At 40.5% G+C, this 21,940-nt stretch overlaps 1 protein-coding gene across 1 annotated transcript in view; it reads right to left on the minus strand.

The window, feature by feature from the left end:
• Positions 1-19,114, minus strand: part of LOC134395770 (zinc finger protein 345-like) — a 38,974-nt gene extending 19,860 nt beyond the window's left edge. The window contains exons 1-5 of the mRNA XM_063121931.1: positions 18,648-19,114; positions 17,041-17,167; positions 16,296-16,399; positions 15,955-16,081; positions 11,898-12,813 (exon numbers count right to left, since the gene is read on the minus strand). Of these exons, the coding sequence (XP_062978001.1) occupies positions 11,898-12,813; positions 15,955-16,081; positions 16,296-16,399; positions 17,041-17,167; positions 18,648-19,067 (1,694 nt within the window). The 5' untranslated portion in view covers positions 19,068-19,114. The remainder of the gene's footprint in view (positions 1-11,897; positions 12,814-15,954; positions 16,082-16,295; positions 16,400-17,040; positions 17,168-18,647) is intronic.
• Positions 19,115-21,940: the final 2,826 nt, after the last annotated feature.

Genomic DNA, 21,940 nt, shown 5'->3' on the forward strand with positions numbered 1-21,940 from the left:
AACAAATCCTGTCAGACTAATCTGATCTCTTTGTTTGATTGGGTAACCTCCCTTGTGGACTGTGAGAATGCTGTGGACGTAATATATCTTGATGTCAGCAAAGCTTTTGACAAAGTGTCCCATGATATTCTGATTTAACAAAAGAGCTAAAAGTGGGCTAGATGGAGCAACTATTAGGTAGATACATAGTTGGCTACAGAATCAGACTCAAAGAATGCTTATCAACGGTACCTTCTCAATCTGGGGGGAGGTAAGGAGTGGGGTACCACAGGGCTCAGTCCTGGGCCCAGTGCTTTTCAACATTTTTATTAAATGTTGAAGGAGGTGCAGGGAACGCTTATCAAGTTTGCAGATGACACAAAATTGGGTGGGATGGATAATACCCTGGAAGACAGAAACAAACTTCAAAGTGATCTTGATAGGCTGGAGTGCTGGACTGTAAACAATAGAATGAAATTTAATAGGGATAAATGCCAAATTCTACACCTAGGAAAAGGAAACCCAATGCACATTTACAAGAGTGTGACTCAGCAATACTACAAACAAGAAGGATCTTGGAATTGTTGTAAATCACAAGCTGAATATGAGCCAACAGTGTGATGAGGTTGCAAAAAAAGCAAATGCTATTTTGGGCTGTTTTAAAAGAAGTATAGCTTCCAAATCGCATGAGATACTGGTTCCCCTCTATGCGGTCCTGGCTAGGCCACATCTTGAGTATTGCATCCAGTTCTGCGCACCACACTTCAAGAAGGATGCAGCCAGGATCTCTTCTCGATCATTCCAGGATGCTTTGGGGTGGATTCCTGCATTGAGCAGGGGGTTGGATGGCCTCGTAGGCCCCTTCCAACTCTGCTATTCTATGATTCTATGATAAACAAAGCACAGTGTCACAATGTCATGTTTTTATTTAGCCGTTAGAAATATTTTGGTTTATGGGAAATGTATAACTCTGCAATCAAGAAGGGTAGGGAGGAGGAATGAGCATGAGCTCATTCAGGAGGGATGTGGAATGTTATAAAAGATGTTGGTTGTGGATGATGGGTAGAGAATCTTGCTTTCGATCTGTCAAGAGTGAGATTTGTCCTACACATGTAGTTAATAAATGGTCACTGCATCTGGACTTGTCTGTTTCCTGTTCCCTTCCTTCTAATTGGGGGAGTTTTTCCCTAAAAGGATAAATGGCAAGTTCTACACCCAGAAAAAAGAAACCAAATGCATAGCTACAAGACAGAGGATACTTGGCTCAGCGATACTTGAAGCAAAAAGGATCTTGGAATTGTTGTAGATCAGAAGCTCATTATGAGCCAACAGTGTGATGTGGCTGCAAAAAAAGCAAATACTTTTCTGGGATGCATTAATAGTGGTATAGCTTCCAAATTGTGTGAAGAACAGGTTCTCCTCTATTCAGCACTGGTTACGCCACATCTTGAGTATTGCGTCCAGTTCTGGGCACCACACTTCAAGAAGGAGGCAGACAAGCTGGAGAGTGTTCAAAGGAGGGCCATGAGGATGATCAGGGGTCTGGAGACAAAGCTCTAGGAGGAGAGATTGAAAGAACTGGGCATGTTTAGCCTGGAGAAGTGAAGATTGAGGGGAGACATGATAGCACTCTTCAAATATTTAAAAGTTTGCCACACAGAGGAGGGCCTGGATATCTTCTCAATCATCCGAGTGCAGGACACGGAAAAAGAGCTCAAGTTACAAAAAACCAGATTCTGTCTGGACATCAGGAAAAACTTCCTGACTTGTTTGAGCAGTACGATAATGGACCCAGTTAACTAAGGAAGTTGTGGGCTCTCCCACACTAGAGAATACTGGGAGTCAAGCAAAAATTAAGCAGATTTATTTACAAAGCCATTAGGTAGTCAGAAACACGGAGAACTAGTTACCATGCTAGGAATGATGTAACATGTGGATGTAATGTTAGAGTTGTATTGTTATGAAAATGTATTTATCTCTGTAGATAAAATTGAAGGGGTTTTGAGTAAAATTTTACCCACAGAGGATTAAATGATTGTAAAGGGTTAAAAGCTTTGTGATCATGTTTTTGGACTTGGCAAGATTGCAGCTGGAGTATGGAGGACGTGGTCTATGTGTCAGACGTGGACAGAGGAGAATTGGATAATTGGACAATTAAGTATGTTGCAATAACTAGTGGTGAAATGTATTTAAGATGCAGTGTTTAATGTCATCTTGTTAGGTTTGATGTTTTGATGATTAAGTGATTAGGTGTTTGGAGATCCGTGTTGATGATGATTATGATGACCATGCATGTAAATGACAGTTTATACTATTATTATTATTATTATTTATTTATATAGCACCATCAATGTACATGGTGCTGTACAGAGTAAAACAGTAAATAGCAAGACGCTGCCGCACTGGTAAGAAAGCCTCAGTAAAAGAACTATACTGATGATTAAGGACTATGAGTATTATTTGTTCCCCTCAACGAGTCTCTCAAGGTAAAGTGCAAGGACTTTGCAGCCAAAACTTTCGTCGCGTGCTACACATTCTGTTCTTATCAGTGCAGCTATGATAACCACCTGGCCGGTTTCCCGCAGAATCTCTGGGTTTTCATACCCTCTGGGGGACTCCGGGAGGGGGGGATTTTCAATTAATTATAAAACCGCTGGGGAAAGCGTGGGGGGCATAGGGGAGCAGGCTGCATGTTTTTCTGGGCTTCGGGAAAGTGCACAGATCTCATTCGCCATTAGCCTGGCTGAGGAATATTTGCACCAGGATGGACAATCCATGTGGGAGAGGCTGCTACAGCAGCAGTAGTGACAGCAGCAGCATGGGGCGAGGTGGCGGTAGTGGTGGTGACCAGTGAGGCAAGGCAAGGCGGGCGCTATTTAATAAATTCTTCCCCGTGGCAGCCGTACAGTACTGTCCCCAAAGGCACAGACTAATATATATAAGGTGCCGGAAAGCACACAACTACCCAAACCATAAATGGGTTTCTTGTTAATCATCTCTCTTCACTAGTGATTTGGGTAGTTGTGTTCTCTCAGGCACGTTATATATATTAGTCATTTAAAAACTATAGCCTTCTATTTATTTTTGCCCAAAGGCACAGACGACGTATCTTCCTAGCATAATTTTTTAATTATTTCAAACATCACAGACATCCATACCACAAGAACATTACAAAGAGTTCAAACAAAAGTACAATTAAAAAATCATCTAAGGTTAAGGTGTACTTTCAGCTTTCTTCATATCAGAAATGTGAACTATGTTTTCTTTTTTCCTCCATTACATTTAACACAATAAACACATTCATTTCTTTCTTCTATCTTAACTATATCTCCACAGACAAATACATCATTTCTCTCGGTTTCTTGCAAAAATGCTATCAGAGCTTTCCATTCAGATATAAATGTGGATGTATTATTATTATTATTATTTATTTATATAGCACCATCAGTGTACATGGTGCTGTACAGAGTAAAACAGTAAATAGCAAGACCCTGCCGCATAGGCTTATCGATGTGAGTTTTTCCATCTCTGCCAACTCCAACATCTTCAACATCCATTCGTTCGTTGTTGGTGTTTCATTCTCCCATTTTTGTGCATACAACGTTCTTGCTGCCGTTGTCTTATATAGCAATAAAGTCCCCCTTCTCTTTCAGCTGTTTATCCATTAGTCCCAGTAGGAAGGCTCCCGTTTCATTTGTGTGTTAGTGTTTAGTATTTTTTTGAATTCAAGAGTGTATTTGTATCAAGAATGCTTTGGCATTTTTACAAGTCTACCAAAGATGATAAAAGGTTCCTCCTCCTCCTCTTCCGAATTTCCAACAGTTTCCCGAGGCACTCATACATTTTAGCCAACTTTACAGGAGACATACACCATCCGTACATCATCTTATAAAAAATCTCTTTAAGTCTTGAACATAATGTAAATTTCAAACCTTTCCCTCCATATTCTCCCACTGTTCCATTGAAACCTTGTATCTAAATTTTGAGCCCATTTTATCATAAAGATGTTCACCTGCTCATCCTCCGTCTCATACTTTAATAAAAGTTTATATATCTTTGAGATAACATGTTCATCTTTTGTACATAATGTCATTTCAAATTCAGATTTTGATTGCTCAAATCCACCATTCTTTTGTCTATTTTAAACCTTTCCATGACTTGTGCACAAGGAACCCTAATTTGTACATACCAAAACACGTATTGTTAAGTATATGAAAAGAAATACTTGCTTTGTCATTAAAATTGTGTGTGTATGGCTATCTCAGGGTTAAACAGAGAAAGTCTATCTGTGGGCAATTACCTTGAGATAGAGGCTGTTCTGGGAACCTTGCCAAGATTCTAAGTTAGCCTCATCACAGCTGTATGTAATGTAGATAAGAATTGTGTAAGATGTGTATATAGTTTCTCACTTGTGTAAAATGGAACTGATCACTGCTTACTGATCACTGCTTACTGATCACTGCTCTATGATCACTGCTCTCTGTGTATGCCTCATTGTGCTGATCTGAACTGAACTGCACAGAAGCCTGAAGGAAATAAACCAGCTCTGCTGTGTAAGACCTGCGTGATGTGTGTTTGTTTCTGAGCACAAACAGAGTTCCAGAGGGAGAAAAGTTCTGGCACAATAACCCAACAAAGGTTATGGGCCCAGTCCAGCCTAGACCAGCCTACGCCAGCCTAACCCAGGCAGAAGAACCAGAACTTGGTGGGAACGTTGCAGTATCAGAACCAGAACCAGGAGTCTGCTAAAACAGAAAACTGTTGATGAAGGAAGACATCAAGCTGAAGCCAGTGCTGCAAAGTGAGGAAAAATCTCAGTCGGCTGACTCTGAGGAGGACTCTGAGCAGGAGGACGGTGAGATACCAATTCCTAAAGCAGAGGAAATGGCAGGAGCTAATATGTCTGGTTTACATCAATTGTTGGAAAAGCTGAATGACTCTAACTATGCATTATGGTCTTACAAAATGCAAATGTATCTGATTCAGGCTGAACTGTGGTATGTAGTCACAGAGGATCCACCAGATAGAGCAGATCCACAGAATGCTAAATGGTTTAAGGACGATGCAAAAGCAATGGCAGTTATTGCATTAGCTGTGGAAGACTCTCAAATTTCCTTCATTCAGTTTTTGAATACATCAAAAGAGTGCTGGAATGCGCTACAAGCTGTATATCAAAGAGAAACAGCAGGCAGTAAAATAATTCTAACCCGGAAGCTGTATGGAATGAAGCTGAAACCAGGGGAGTCTATGTCAAACCATTTGAAAAGCATGAGAGAAATCTTCAATCAACTCAGGGCACGAGGGATGGAGTTTACAACTATACACCAAGTCTATGTGATTTTGTCAAGTCTTGATTCATCATACGACGCGGTTGTCACCATGATGGAAAGTCAAGAGGAGAAAAATTTAACCCTCGAGTATGTAGCTGGAAAACTACTGGAAACCTATGAAAGAAGACAAGCTTCAAAACAACAGAGCCTTAAACTTCCTGTGGCTGAATTTCAACAAAGCCATAAATCTTCTGACGTGGTGGCTGCATTAAAGGCAAGGAAATGCTTTAACTGTGGTTCCACAGGACACTTAAGGCGGGATTGCAACAACAACAAGAAAAAGCAGTCAACAGCAAAGTGGAGAGAAGAAAACAACATGAATGAAGCTGAATCAACAAAGAAGTGTCTTCTAGCAAGAGTCAAAGAGACAATGAATCCTTGGTTTTTGGACTCTGGGGCTTCAATAAGTATGGCAAAAGACAAACTTTCATTTGTAACCTTGGAAACTTCTACTTCAGAGCAAAAGTGTGTTACCCTTGCAAATGGAACAAAAATCCAGATTTGTGGTGTGGGTAATGTATATTTTGATTGTCTGGGAGTTGAACTACAAAGTGTTTTATATGTACCAGAATTAGAAACAAACCTTCTAAGTGTGTTTCAGTTAACAGAAATGGGGTATGAGGTTTGTTTTACTGAAGAAAATTGTACTATAAAACAGGGAAACAAGGTGTGTGTGCAGGGAATAATGAAAGAATCTTTGTATGTGATTAATACTTGTACAGAAAATGAAGTTGTAGCCAGCAAAGTCACAACAAAAACAATAGCCAATTGCAAACCACACCAAGAGTGTATCCATTTAACTCATAAAAGGTTTGGTCATGCTAACTATAAAACAATTTCTAAGATTCCAGAATTGTGTGAAGGGGTGAAAATCAAACCATGTTCTAACTATGTAGAATGTAATGTATGCAGTGAAACCAAGTGTCATAAGTCAAACATTCCAAAACATAGTGAGAGAACAACAAAAAGAATTTTTGAATTAATTCATGCAGATCTTGCAGGTCCTTTTGAGACAAGTCAAGGAGGAAACAGATTTTTCTTGTCTATTGTTGACGATTACAGTAGATTTGGATTTGTATATGTGTTAAAACAGAAGAGTGAAACTTTTGGAAAGTTTAAAGCGTTTGTTAAGTGGAGTAAAAATAGATTTAAAGAACCTATAGCTAATCTAAGAACGGACCGGGGAGGTGAATTTCTTAGCAACCAATTTAAAAAATTCCTCAGTGATGAGGGTATACAACATGACCTTACTGCTCCATATTCACCATTTCAAAATGGAGTTGCAGAAAGGAAAAACAGAACCTTGCAGAACATGTTAAGAGCTCTATTGAAAGAGTCAGGATTGTCTAACCTGTTCTGGGCAGAAGCTTTGTCCACCTCAAATTATTTGTTAAACAGGCTTTACCACTCTGTACATGAAAAAACTCCATATGAAATGTTTTACAAAAGAAAACCTAGAGTGTCACATATAAGGGTTTTTGGAAGTAAATGTTTTGCTCATGTTCAGAAAGAAAACAGACCAGGAAAGCTAGCTCAAAGAGGTTTGGAATGTAAACTGTTGGGATATGATACACAAACAAAAGGCTATCGTTTATGGTCTCCATATCACAAAAGTGTAATTGTGAGCAGAGATGTAGTTTTTCATGAACAAATGCAGGAAACAAAACAGTATGTAAGTTTGCCTGTAGAACAGAAAGCTGTAGAAACAGAAGAAATTCCTGAACAATCTCAGCAAGAGAGGGAGGGGGAAGAAACTGTAGAGGAGGAAACTATGCCTGTAACTATGCCAAGACGATTCAGGAAATGGAACCTACAGAAGCTCAGGGCTGGCATGAAGCAATGTCAGAGGAAATCAGAGCAATGGAAAAAAATGAAACGTGGGAGCTAGTACCTTTACCTGAAGGTCGCAAAGCCATTACCTGTAAATGGGTATTCAAAGTAAAACAAAATGAGAAAGGACAGGTGGAACGTTACAGAGCAAGATTGGTAGCAAGAGGATTTGCTCAAAAATATCTAATAGATTTTGAAGAAGTTTATGCACCTACAACAAAATACTCAAGTGTAAAACTTTTGTTAAAAATTGCAGCAGAAAAACAATTGAATGTATTTCATTTTGACATCAAAACAGCTTTCTTATATGGAGATTTAACAGAGGAAATTTACATGACTCAACCAAAAGGTTTTGTTAAAAATCCAGGGTTAGTTTGTAAATTGAAAAAATCCATATATGGTTTGAGGCAAGCAGCAAGGTGTTGGAATAAGAAACTGGACAATGTATTGATCAAAATGGGTTTTAAACAAAGCAAAGCTGATCATTGTTTGTACACAAAACAGGATGGTTCAAATGTAGTGTATTTGCTGATTTATGTAGATGATTTGTTACTGGTTTTTAATGAAGAAGAACAGAAAAACACATTTGTAAACCAGCTGCAAAGACATTTTGAGTTAAAAGACCTTGGTTCAGTGAAAAGTTATTTGGGAATGCAAATTTCAAAAGATTCTAACACAGGGTCATTTCTGATTGAACAAAGTGGCAAAATTAAAAAATTGCTGGAAGAACACAGCATGGAGAATTGTAAAATTGTTGCCACTCCTATGGTCACTGATTTTCAAAATCAGACAGACAGTACTGAAATGGAAGACATACAGAAATATCAGAGTGTGATTGGAAGTTTACTTTATCTAGCAAACCTAAGTAGACCAGATATTACATTTGCTGTAAATCTTTTAAGCAGAAAAATGACAAAACCTTCTGTAACTGATTGGACAGCTGTAAAACGTGTATTGAGATATTTAAAAGGTACAATCAATTACAAATTGGAAATATCTACACACAAAGATGGAAACTTCTGTGTTTATGCAGATGCTGACTGGGCTAACGCAATTGATAGAAAGTCTACCAGTGGAGCAGCATTCTTTTACAATCAATCCTTGATTGATTGGTATACAAGAAAACAAAATTGTGTAGCAACCTCTAGTGCAGAAGCAGAATATATCAGCTTATCTCTGGCTTGTAATGAGATTGAGTGGTATAAACAATTATTTGCTGATCTAAGGTTGGAAATTGAGACACCAGTAACCATATTTGAGGATAATCAGGCATGTATTAGTATGGCTACATCTGAAAAGTGTAAACCAAGAACTAAACATGTGGATGTTCGTTATTCTCATGTGAAAGATATAATTCAGAAGGGCTGGATTAAGCTTGAATATTGTCCATCTGAAATGATGTTGGCTGATTTATTCACAAAACCAGTATCAATGGTAAAACACAAAGAGATGCTTTTAAAGCTGGGTCTCAGATTGTAACACAATTTAAACAACATGCGCAAGAGGAGGACTGTTAAGTATATGAAAAGAAATACTTGCTTTGTCATTAAAATTGTGTGTGTATGGCTATCTCAGGGTTAAACAGAGAAAGTCTATCTGTGGGCAATTACCTTGAGATAGAGGCTGTTCTGGGAACCTTGCCAAGATTCTAAGTTAGCCTCATCACAGCTGTATGTAATGTAGATAAGAATTGTGTAAGATGTGTATATAGTTTCTCACTTGTGTAAAATGGAACTGATCACTGCTTACTGATCACTGCTTACTGATCACTGCTCTATGATCACTGCTCTCTGTGTATGCCTCATTGTGCTGATCTGAACTGAACTGCACAGAAGCCTGAAGGAAATAAACCAGCTCTGCTGTGTAAGACCTGCGTGATGTGTGTTTGTTTCTGAGCACAAACAGAGTTCCAGAGGGAGAAAAGTTCTGGCACAATAACCCAACACGTATGACCTTCTTTCAGCAGTTCCTCCCTTGATTTTAACTTATATTCATCTTGTGACATTTCTAATACATCATTATATGTCAACCATTTAGGCATACTTGTCAATTCGCTTCTATGAATAGCCCCCAGGGCCAATACTCAAAGTGGTATTTTCTGACAGAATCTTGGTTTATATTTGTTACATATTCTTAAAACAGCATGTCTTACATTATGATTATTAAATTCTACATTCACCTTGGCTTTATCATACCACAAATAGCCATGCCATCCAAATCTCAATTCGTGTCCTTCCAGTTCCAACAGTCTCCTATTTCTCAGCAACACCCAATCTTTCATCCACATCAAACAGCAGTCCGAGAAATACACTTTGAGGTCTGGTAGGCCCAGCCCTCCTCTTTCTTTTGCACCCTGCGATATTTTAATTTTAACGCTTGGTTTTTTTATTGCTGTATAAACGTAGATCTCTCTCTGTATGTCACTGCTCAAATGGTAAATCCAATGTTACAACAGGTATTGCTGGAAACAAAAATAACATTCTTGGCAAAACATTCATTTTAATTCTTGCAATTCTCCCCCAAAGTGACAGTTGAACCTTTTCCCATCTTGCAACTTCATTCCAAACCTTAACATAATTATTATGAAATAACATCCAATTCATGTTTGTCAAAACAATTCCCAAATATTTTACCTTTTTTTCAATTTGAAAACCGGTCTTTTCTATCAAAATTTTGATACCCTTTAAAGGATCTTCCAGAGTCAAGACCAAATCATCCGCAAATGCCCTCAACTTATATGTCTATCTTTTTTTTATCTTTACTCCTCCAATTCTCTCAGCTTGTCTTATATCTGAATCCAGCAATTCCAACACTAAAATAAACAGTAGCGGTGACAGTGGGCAGCCCTGTCTTGTCCCTCTTTGTATTTCACGTGATTTCGACACATCTACGTTAATCATTATTTGTGTTTTTTGAGAGCTATGGATGGATTTCACCCACTTTGTGAAATTTACTCCAAAGTCCAGTTCTTCTTAGGTTCTAATTAAAAAGTTCCAACTAAGGTTGTAAAACACTTTCGCTGCAACCACGAAAGTCAAGGTGGCCTGGTTTTCTGAATGTTTTTTTCCAGATATTCCACAACATTTAAAACTGTTCTCACAGTTTTACGGTTCTTTGTGAACTGCCCAGAAAGCTTCGGCTATTGGGCGGTATAAAAATGTAATAAATAAATAATAAATAAATAAATACATACATACATTGTCTCCAATCTGTCTTTTGGGTAAGAAGCCACCTTGATCCTCATGTATGAATTCTTGTAGGACTTTCTTCAGTCTTTCCACCACTTATAATAATTATTTAATAGTGATATTTGCTGATTCAAAAATTCTTTGTTTCACTAAATCCCCCCTCCCCCCCATATCCCATATTGTTAACATTGATAGTTGTCATTGAAGCACTTTAATTTGTTGAAGAACACTTGCCTTTCCAGGCATTTTCTTCAGGTCTACTTGTTGTGCATTTTCATAGAAGACAGGACAAAGCACAGGCAATTCTGCTGTAATCGGTAGACAATAGGGGCAGAAAGGTGTCCCTGGAGGTGGTGACCTGCAAAGGGTGTGCAATGTTTGTGTTCCTGCCTGAGCTCAACATGGCATACACCTGCAACAAGTGCAAGCTGGTGGCACTATTGGAAGAAAGTGAGAGGACTTGAGCGGCGAGTGTCCACTCTCCAAGGAATAAGAGAAGATGAGTTCTTAGAACGATGGAACTGCAACAGTAACAAGAAGCACAAGAGATTGAAGAGCCACAGCAAGCTGAAGCAGAAGTGGAGAATGCTGAGGTGAGGAAAGCCAAATGAAGAGAAAACTCCCTGGAAAAGGGTGACAGGAGCAGAAGAACTAGAAGGCATTCTACACCGGTGTGACAATTAGAGTTAAGCAACCACTGAGACTGGAGAACAGTCTGCAGAGGAAGAATTAGAGACAACGTGAAACAGTGAACAAGACTCAGAAAGTCGGTCGACCAAGAAGAGAAGAGTAGTTGTTGTAGGAGACTTCCTGTTGTGTGGGATTGAATTCTAGGTATGTCATGAAGACCCATGGACTTGCCAGGTGTGCTGTCCCCCTGGAATTGTTGTAGACAAGCTGAATATGAGCCAACAGTGTGATGTGGCTGCAAAAAAACCAAATGCTATTTTGAGCTGCTTTAAAAGAAGTACAGCTTCCAAATCGCATGAGGTGCTGGTTCCCCTCTATTCAGCTCTGGCTATGCCACATATTGAGTATTGCGCCCAGTTCTGCGCACCACACTTCAGGAAGGATGCAGACAAGCTAGAGCATGTTCAGAGGCTGATGAGGGGCCTGGAAACAAAGCCCTATGAAGAAAGACTGAAAGAACTGGGCAAGATTGAGGGGAGATATGATAGCACTCTTCAATGACTGGAAAGGTTGTCACACAGAGGAGAGCCAGGATCTCTTCTCGATCATTCCAGGATGCAGGACACAAAATAATGGGCTCAAGTTACAGGAAGGCAGATTCCAGCTGGACATCAGGGAAAACTTCCTGCTAGAGCAGTACGACAATGAAACCAGTTACCTAGGAACGTTGTGGGCTGTCCCACACTAGTGGCATTCAAGAGGCAGCTGGACAAACATCTGTAAGGTATGCTTTAGGGTGGATTCCTGCATTGAGGAGGGGGTTGGACTCGATGGCCTTATAAGCCCCTTCCAACTCTACTATTCTATGATGCTAAAAATGCTACAATAAGCATTGTGAATTCTTTGATGTAGCTTAAGGCTTCTGCTGCAAGCAAAGCACTTTCCACACTCTGAGCATTTATAGAGCTTCTCTCCAGTGTGAATTCTTTGATGCCGTTTAAAGTTTGCGCTCTGAGCAAAGCTCTTCCCACACTCTAAGCATTTATAGGGCTTCTCCCCAGTGTGAATTCTTTGATGCTGCTTAAGGCTTGAGCTGCGAGCAAAGCTCTTCCCGCACTCTAAGCATTTATAGGGCTTCTCCCCAGTGTGAATTTTTCGATGCTGTTTAAGGTGTGTGCCTCGAGCAAAGCTCTCTCCACACTCTAAGCATTTATAGGGCTTCTCCCCAGTGTGAATTCTTTGATGCTTCTTAAGGTTTGTGCTGCGAGAAAAGCTCTTTCCGCACCCTAAGCATTTATACGGCTTCTCCCCAGTGTGGATTTTTTGATGCTGCTTAAGGTTTTTGCCCTGAGCAAAGTCCTTTCCGCACTCTAAGCATTTATAAGGCTTTTCCCCAGTGTGAATTCTTTGATGATGCTTAAGTGTTGTGCTGTAAGCAAAGTCTTTTCTGCACTCTAAGCATTTATAAGGCTTCTCCCCAGTGTGAATTCTTTGATGCTGCTTAAGGCTTGTGCTGTAAGCATAGCTCTTTCCGCACTCTAAGCATTTATTGGTCTTCTCGCCAGTGTGAAGTCTTTGAGGCAACTTAAGTTGTGTTTTAAAACTGAATTGTTTTTCCCACTCTAAGTATTGAAATCTTTGATATTTGCTAAGATGAATCTTATGAGTCTTTATGTACTGAGAGCTTTTCCTCTGTGTCTTCCTTTTATGAATGTTCTTGTTACTTGTTGCTTCTAGTATTGAAGTTTCACAGACGTCTGATCGTTCAAAAGAAATTGATTTCTGTTCCCTCTTCTCTTCAGTTTCAGATTTCCTTCTCTGTTGTAGGCCAATTTTCTTGCTCTCCCTGTGATCAACTGCAAGTATAAACACAGAAAGTGTGTTGAAATCTTGGAACAAAACCAACAGTTGCTGATTTGATTCACAGGAAATATTTTAAAAAATCATTGGTGAGGCAGATCCTTCCAAACATATTAAATATCCTGATGATCAATAGAACTGAGAACTAGACTGCTATACAATGCTTTCATTTATATGGAATAACTCATATAAAGTAGCTCAGAGAATAAATGAACAACATAAAATACTGTAAAAATAAAATACACTTTAAATCTGCTGTTTTCTCCTAGCTGATCATTTAACTGGGAACTGGAAAGTGGGATTTCAACCCTAATAGTTATTTTCAATGTCTAGTTATATCTTAAAATGAAAAGCAAGCTGTCCAGAGCTGTCTTCTGAATATGCCTTACTCTCCTCTCCTCCATGGAGACCATTAAAATAATATCTGTAACACGTTCAACTTTATGCAGATGCAATTATGGCTGCAAAGTAAGATTGGTTGGCAGCCATCAGTGCCACAGAATAAGTCCATCAATGGGCTTTTATCTGTGTTTTGTCAGGTCTTCAGAGTGTTTTCCTTCTTGAATTTTTGGTGTCAAACCAATTGTTTCATTGCTTTCAGCTCATTAAGGTCCCGTGGCAAGTTAGCCTAATTTGAAAAGGAGTGCAGGATGGGTTGGTGTATTTAACAAAAGGAAATTTTAAAGGCACAGTTACAAACAATTCCAACAGGGTGAAAATATACCAATACCAATTTTGGGGGGCGGGGGAATAAGCAAAACAGGATACTTAGTAACTTTTATATCTTTGTCTTTGGCTCAGACTTTTTCCAGTTTGTAGCGGATTGGTGAAGCAGTAGCCCCAGCAAACTCACACACTCAACCCTAAATAATATACAAAGTAAAATAGCAGATAGGTAACACAGCACTGCAAGGCTGGTGCAAGTGGATGATGTGATGTACGGCATGTGGACGTACCCAGTGCCCACTGCCCTGAAGGGTTCATCAGAACCAATGAGAAAGAAGCCCATGAGGTGCACGAGTTCATGTGTCATGTTGCTTCTCAAAGGCAGGTACCTAGACAGGACCGGCCGAATGACTGGTGGCACAGACCACACTGTCCCACTGGGCACGTCCACTTTTCCCTTCCTGGTAATAAAGACAGACAGCGTTTTTGTTCTAATTCTTCCTCTTGTTGTGATGATTAGTATTTTTATTGTTATATTACCATTATTGGCTGGACATACCCTGGAGTGTGTGAACTGTGACATAGGTGTAGGTGTGTGTGTGTGTGGGGGGGGTGTCTTGAAAAACCAACACATCATAGCAGTTTGAAATTAGTGCATGGCATGAAATAAATGATGTGTTTAGAAGTATTGCGACCCAAGCGTGGCAACGCAATGTCTGTACGCTCACCCCGTTTAGTAATTTTCTATCTTGAAGTTCCCTGTGTTCATTTTTACCTGAGAGGAAGATTCTGATTTAGGTTTAATTTCAAATATTCCCCAAAATTCAGGGCATGCTCAGATTTCCTTCAAACTGGGCACAAATCTGGATACATTTAGAAGCTCTCATGGTGCCCATTTTGATGTTTCTAACTTGAAAACTAAAAAAGTTATAGGTGTTTAATATGTTCAATGCAAGTCTACGGGGGGAAAACATGGAGCACCGATCCGGAGCTGGGACCGGAGGAGGAGGAGGAGGAGACTCAAATCCTGGGGCAGGACCACAAGTGTCCAAGACCAGACATGCCTTCAACATGCATATAAAACACAATTGTCGGTGCCTGTCTCATCTCAGGGGATAAGATTATTCCACAGAATGGGCATCACAGAGGAAAACTCAAAGGCACATGGCACCAGATGATCTCAAGAACTGAATGGGTCAAAAGGGGAGAAGACAGATTCTCAGCTAACCAGCTTAGGGCTTTATATACGAGCTACATCCTTGAATGAGGCCCCGTAGCAATCAGACAACCAGGGGAGTCCCTTCAACACATGGTAACATTCAGAGGTTCAACTGCCACGTACCCTTTTCTTCTCATCCTCATGGGAAAAATGACAGCGCCAAGTGGAGCTACAAAGAAATCAAATCAGACTTTGGAGCATTGGGAAGGAAAGGGGTTTGGGGCCCAGATAGTGTTCTCATTTCTCCCTCCAGTATTTGGAAGAGGAATAGAAAGGGAAAGAAAACACTCTGGGTGAACAACTGACTACGAGGGTGGTGTTGACATGAGAAATTTGGATTCTGGGACCATGGGCTACGCTTCTTGGAAGATGGACTGATGGCAAGGGATGGGTTGCACCTCACAAGGGCTGGGAAGAATGTGAGAAGACTCAAATACTGAGGGCGGGACCAGATCTGTCCAGGACCAGACGTGCCTTCAACATGCATATAAAACACAATTGTCGGTGCCTGTCTCATCTCAGGGGATAAGATTGTTCCACAAAATGGGCAATCCCAGAAGAAACCTCAAAGCCACGTGGCACCACCTGAATGGGTCTTTAGGGGAGAAGGCAGATCCTCAACTAACCAGCTCCCAAGTTCTTTAGATACCAGGAATAACTTTAAATTTGGCGGAGTAGCAAACAGGCAGCCAGTGGAGTCCCTTCAACACAAGGGTAACATGCAAAGGTTCAAAACAGTCTTAAAAATGTCAAAAGATGGATGGCCGGATCCTGTAAGGTCTGCACAAGGGAAGTCAGCTGAGGTGGAATTATGCCGTTTGGAACAACAATAAGAATTCTGCTACTGGACCCTATTTGAACCTTGCTCTGCATTCATATTAATAAGGCAATCGCCGATCAGATGCCAAGAGTAGAGGTCTCGGCCACTTCTTAGAGATGGGAAACCCCAACTAGAGAGACATCCTGCTGTTTCCAGAATCAAAACAACATCCAAACCTCACAGCGACTATAAGAAGGGCAGCAGGTAAAGGTTGGATGGGATATGTATATCTACACCTTTATGGCTTTATGTACATCACCTGGTGAGCTTTCTCTGGACTAGAGTATCCCAGGAACAAGGACCAGGCACTGTTGTCCTCAATGACATTTGTATTATGCACTGACACAAAGAAAGAAGAGCTGAAATTCCACATTCCAGGATCTGTCAAGAAGGCAAAGAGGGAGCCTTATCCAGAGGAATCCCATTCCTTACCCAGAGAGGCCAGGATATCACAATTCTCCTCCATGACTTCCATGTACAGAGTCCTTTGGCCTGGATCCAGCAGAGCCCACTCCTCCTCCGAGAAATGCATGGCCACCTCCTCAAAGGTCACTGGAACCTGAAAGCGAGAAGGATTGAGGTTCTCCTTACACATAACCTTGCAATCCATGAAGACAAGGATGGTGAGGTCCTCCTTCTGAATGCCAGAGCTTCATGAGTGACATTCAAGGCCTTCCTAGCAGCCATTTGGGAGAAGAGCAAAGGCTAAAGGGGCAGGTTCTTCCAGGACCAAAGAGACGTGCAGGGGACAGAAGCACCCAGGACTCCCCTACCTGCCCAGGCTGTGCAGAAACTGCTTCCACTCCACCACCAAGCGGAGGAGGCCTAGAAGGATCCCCCAGGATCAGTTCAGTTTCTCTGCAGTTGTTTCTGTTCCCTGTGAGGATGGCAAAGAAGGAGGGAAGGTGAGAAGGTAAGTTGACATTCTTAACTATTCCCATTTTCATTGTTGTAATGGAATCTGTTTGTTTTTTTATTTATTTATTGCATTTGTTTACCATCCCCTAACCAAAGCTCTCTGGGCAGTTAATTTAAGATAAAAACACTTAAAATCAATATACAAATATTAAAAACCATGAAGACATACAATATACACATACATTTAAAACTACTATGACCCTAAAAAAACAAACCCAGGCTAATTACATCTTGCTGATTACATATTGCTTGATCTGGCACCGAAAAAATAACAATGTTACTGCCAAATGAACTTCATTGGGGGGCCACCACAGAGAAGGCCTCTCCCTTGTTGTCATCCTCTGATCTTCCCTCTGAGTAGGCGCAGGGAGGAGGACCTTAGTTGTTGAGTGTGTAAGACCCACTCTGGCAAACGGGCCAGAGTGGGTCTTACACACTCAAACCACAATACTAAACAACATTTCCTTTTTGAGTATCTAGTGAAAAAGGGTCTCTCTCCCCCAGCAAAATCAGGCCCAAGGAGGATGTTAAAGCAGCTCATGCACCTCAATCGTAATTGAGGGAGGGAAAACATGGGGAAATACGTCCACTAATCCTTACCCAGTGAGGAGGGTCCTCCGTCACCCTCCTGCAAGATCCACCCGTCCAGCGACCTCTGTGAGATGCCCGGTGGAGCCTTCTCTGCCTCATGGAAATCTGTGGGTGCTCTGGCCAACATCTCCTGGACCTGGAAGGATAGAAATGTGAAAAAGTGCTATCTTAAACCAAAACCAAACCTGAAAACAAAGTAAGTTTAAGAAAACTGATACAAACAATACATCAAATTTAGGTATAACTACACATATTACAATAAAATCATATTTTTATCCTGGTTGTGCTTTTTATACTGTATTTTTTGTATTTGTGCTTTTAACCTGTTGGTTGTTTTACTATGGTTTTAATTTTTGTGAACCGCCCAAAGAGCTTCAGCTATTGGGCGGTATAAAAATGTAATAAATAAATAAAAATAAATAAATAAATATTAGTAGAAAATATTTTAATCTTAAAGCAAATACATACATTTAAAATGTATACAGAATAGTCCACACCAAACTTCAAACAAAAATACCCAAACATGTTTCAACCATACAGGTCTTCATCAGTGGGTAAAGGATTTCTGGATTTAAAAAATATATATACAAATATTAAAAACAACTTTTCATGCCCCAGATATAGGGAGTTTCTATCGGACCTGAAAAGCAGAGCAAACAAAAAATGATTGCCAAATGCCTATTGGTGCCCTACCCCCTTCCTTTTGAGCCCAAGGTTTTACTCTAATAATGATTATTTCCCCAAAGCTGGCTCTTGTGAATCTTCAAACTTGTAACAAGGAAGACAGTCTCAAATAAACAGGTATATGCAAAATATGCAAGATAAACTTGGGAGCCGTGTTCTCAATAATGCAGTTTTTATTTGCTGTCTCCTGATTGTGGCCCGAGTCTGCTCCAGCTGTATTGTCAACTAACTGAGGACTAAGTAATCTCCGAAATTTGCTCCTGATTAGGCTGCTTTTCAAATCCTAAAACATGTAGCAACCGTACTCACGGCCTGTATGCTCCCTTAAAGGGGACTGAGTGGACTAATATGATGCTTAAAACACAGGTAATACAAACCTAATAATACTTACTACATATAAGAATGAAAATATATATCAAAACAATGACAAGAAATGACAGAAAAGGAATACAATAGAACTGTACTTTAAAATAGAAGAACAGGATTACAACCAAGGCATCCAATTCCACTCTTCGTTGAGTCCTTGTGGTTCTCATGTCCTTTAGGTGAAAATCCAGAATATTTCCCTCCTTCGTAGTTGATGGTCTACTCTTGTCCCACATCCTTGAAACCTTTCAATAATCCAGAATCTCAGGTCTTTGTCATCATGTCCCATATCAAGAAAATGCTTGACCAGAGGTGCCTGAAGTCTTTTGGAGCGAATGCAGTTTTTGCGATTTATGCCATCAAGCATCCATGTAATTTATTGTACATTGCCATGACCACAGGAACCATAAGAACCCGCATCTGTGAGCACAAAAGCTGCATTCGCTTCAAAAGTTTAAGTTTTCTTAAACTTACTTTGTTGACAGGAGGGGGGATCCTGTAGAGATAAGTTGAGATAAGTAATAAGAACACAGTCCCTGTTAGTTATCAAGATGAAATGCTCTCACCTGCTCTTGGTCCTCTGCCTGACTCAGGAGGAAGCCTTCTGCCAGGGCCACCGCCTGGGAACTGGTCTCCGCTCCACATTCTCTGACCCAGCTCACCATCTCCAGGGGCAGGACAGCCAGGAACTTCTCCAGGACCACCAGGTCCAGCATCTGAGCTTTCGTGTGCTTTTCTGGCTTCAGCCACTGGCAGCAAAGGTGGTGGAGACGGCTGCAAACCCCTCGGGGCCCCATGGCCTCCTGGTAGCAGAAGTCCCTGAAGGGCTGAAGCTCCACGTCTGAGCAGGTGTTGCTCCCAGGCTGGTCCTGCTGCACTCTTCCTTCCCAGGGCTCTGCACTGCTCCCTTCCTGGATGTTGCAGGAGACGATTTCTGGTTCAGGGCCTGCAAAGCTTTGCTCTTCCATCTTCACTCTCTTCTCCATCTCTGCTCCAACCAGGACTCGAAACAGTCTCCTGCCTTGGCTGCCAATTTCTCCTTTGAGGCAGGGACTGCACTATAGGAATGAAAACGAAGATTATGAAGGAGGCACACAAGGTAGACCTGGTTAAAGTTCCCAACCCAGCCGCCCCCCTCCCACCGGATCCCAGTGAAACACTGGAACTGGAGCCAGTTCACCTGAAAATAACCACACTTCACCAAGGCTTCAGGCAATTTATTAAATCAGTGTAAGGCCCTGAGCGTATGAACAATTAACAGGAGACAGGGGAGGGTGTGTGGGGGGAAACAGTCTAAAACTTACAATGAAACTAAAAGGCCACAGCAGCAGTCAAACAACTTTAAAAGAGCAATAAAAGCCACATCACAGCAAGCCTTTGAGTCAGAGCGACCCAAAGAGAGACAAGAAATCCTGGGTACCTAATACCTGATGGCACGGGGGTCCCTTCACAACCCTTCAGGGCCCCGAACAACATGACCCTTCCCCAAATGAACAGAGATCATAAACTGCAAATTAACAAACTTATCCCCCCAAATAAGTGGGTGGGGTGGCCTGGCTCCACCAATCCACAAACAGCAAGCTCTCCAGGGCTCCCAGTGAGGAGAGAAGGTTTATAAGGGAAGTAAATGCAGAAGGACGTCACAAACGGAAGCAAAACGTGAAACACACAATGATTTACAAAGAAATACATGTGTACACTCTGCAAAACACACTGCAGTTTAGCTCCTCCTAAGGCGTGTCAGAAAAAAATGTGTAAAGAGTTCCAGAACCAACTAGCAGCAGTTGAATTGCTATTGAGCTCTAGTTAAACTTCCACCAGTCCAAAATAGATAGATGCAATGATAATAGAATAGTAGAGTTGGAAGGGGCCTACAAGGCCATTGAGTCCAACCCCCTGCTCAATGCAGGAATCCACCCTAAAGCATCCCTGATAGATGGTTGTCCAGCTGCCTCTTGAAGGCCTGTAGTGTGGGAGAGCCCACAACCTCCCTAGGTAACTGGTTGCATTGTCGTACTGCTCTAACAGTCAGGAAGTTTTTCCTGATGTCCAGCTGGAATCTGGCTTCCTTTAACTTGAGCCCGTTATTCCATGCTGGACTCTGGGAGGATCGAGAAGAGATCGTGGCCCTCCTCTGTGTGACAGCCTTTGAAGTATTTGAAGAGTGCTACCATGTCTCCCTTCAATCTTCTCTTCTCCAGGCTAAACATGCCCAGTTCTTTGAAAAGCTTTCAACCGCATAACAGTATAGTCTAAACCATTTCTCATGGTTTTAGGCAGCTGAAGTTACGTTCATTCGTATCAGGATAGAAGGAACATTCTGCATCTTGTAGAGATGCCAAAATTTAGTGATAATGAGAGAAAGGTCAACAGTTATGTTTATGTTGGAATGGAAACTTTTGATAGAATATCTGAAAGAGGCAGAGAAAAATGATGTATTTGTTCGTGGATTTTATTATTCAGATGGGCAAAGAGAGGAAAGAAGCTTGGGGGTTCTTTTAGACCCATCTCTGTCACTTGAGGCTCAGGTGACCTCAGTGGCACGGAGTGCCTTCTACAAACTCCGGTTGATGGACCAGCTACGCCCCTATCTAGACAGGGATAACCTGGCTTCAGTTGTCCATGCTCTGGTAACCTCCAAGTTAGATTACTGCAATGCGCTCTACGTAGGGCTGCCTTTGAAGATGGTTCGGAACAATTGAGAGAATTTGAAGAAGTTACAGGATTAAGAATAAATTGGTCCAAATCAGAGATGATTTTGTTTAATCATACTAAGAAGGAAGAAAAGGAATGGGAACGTAAGGGAATAGAAATGAGAGTTAAGGAACAGATTAGATATTTGGGAATTAAAATTACAAAAAACCTAGATAATTTGGAAAAAGAGAACTTAACGAGGTTAAAAAAAGAGGTATTAGAAAAATTGGAAAAATATAAAAGATTAAATTTATCTTGGTTTGGAAGAATAGCATTAATAAAAATCAAGATTTTAGCTATTAATTTTGTGTTTAGGATGTTACCAATAAAAATTTCAGAAGTTGAGATAAAAAGTTGGCAAAATATTATTAACAAATATTGTAACGGAGATAAGAAAGCGAGGGTAAATAAGAATAAATGGTATTTAAGCCAAAAAAAGGGAGGATTGGGTCTCCCAAATATAAAATTATACTATGTAGCAAATAGGTTAAGACATGTTGTACAAGCAATTATAGGAGTAGGAGATTTAGATTGGATGGAGGATAAAACTACATGTAATGTAGAGATGAGTTTGGAAAATGTTTTTTTTAAGGAAGGAGGGAGGAAGTGGGTTGAAAGTATAGATAATCCACTCCTGAGGTCTCAATGGGAAATTTGGAGTAAATTTAAAGGGAAGCTGCTTCTGAGCAACTCTCCCTTGTCACCGGTAATAATGTTAAAGAACTTCCCAGAGGAACTGAAGGGTAGATTAAGTAAAATATTAAAAGAGAAAAATAAAATGAAATTAAAGGATTGGTTAAGAGATATAAATACAAGAGAAGATATGGAAGAGTTGTTAAAGCAGAAAAAATTATCTTGGTTAGAGTATAGGCAACTAGAACAATGGAATAAAAAGTGGATTAAAGAAAATAGAGTTTGTAGAGAAATGACGAAGTTTGAGGAGTTAATAGTAAATAAGGAAAAAGGTAAAGGAGAAAGTATAGTCTTAAAAGGGTTAATGAGCGAAATATATAAAATATTGTTAGAAAAGGAGTTAATAGATAGCTCAGGAAAAATGGTTTGGGAGACAGATTTGAAAGTACAAATAGGGCAACAGAGCTGGGAGGGACTATGGAAACAAAGAGTGTTGAGAAGTATGTCAGTGAGAATAAAAGAGAATTATTTT

Source organism: Elgaria multicarinata, chromosome 3 (genome assembly GCF_023053635.1).
Source record: "Elgaria multicarinata webbii isolate HBS135686 ecotype San Diego chromosome 3, rElgMul1.1.pri, whole genome shotgun sequence".
In the NCBI taxonomy this organism is placed as follows: Eukaryota; Metazoa; Chordata; class Lepidosauria; order Squamata; family Anguidae; genus Elgaria; species Elgaria multicarinata.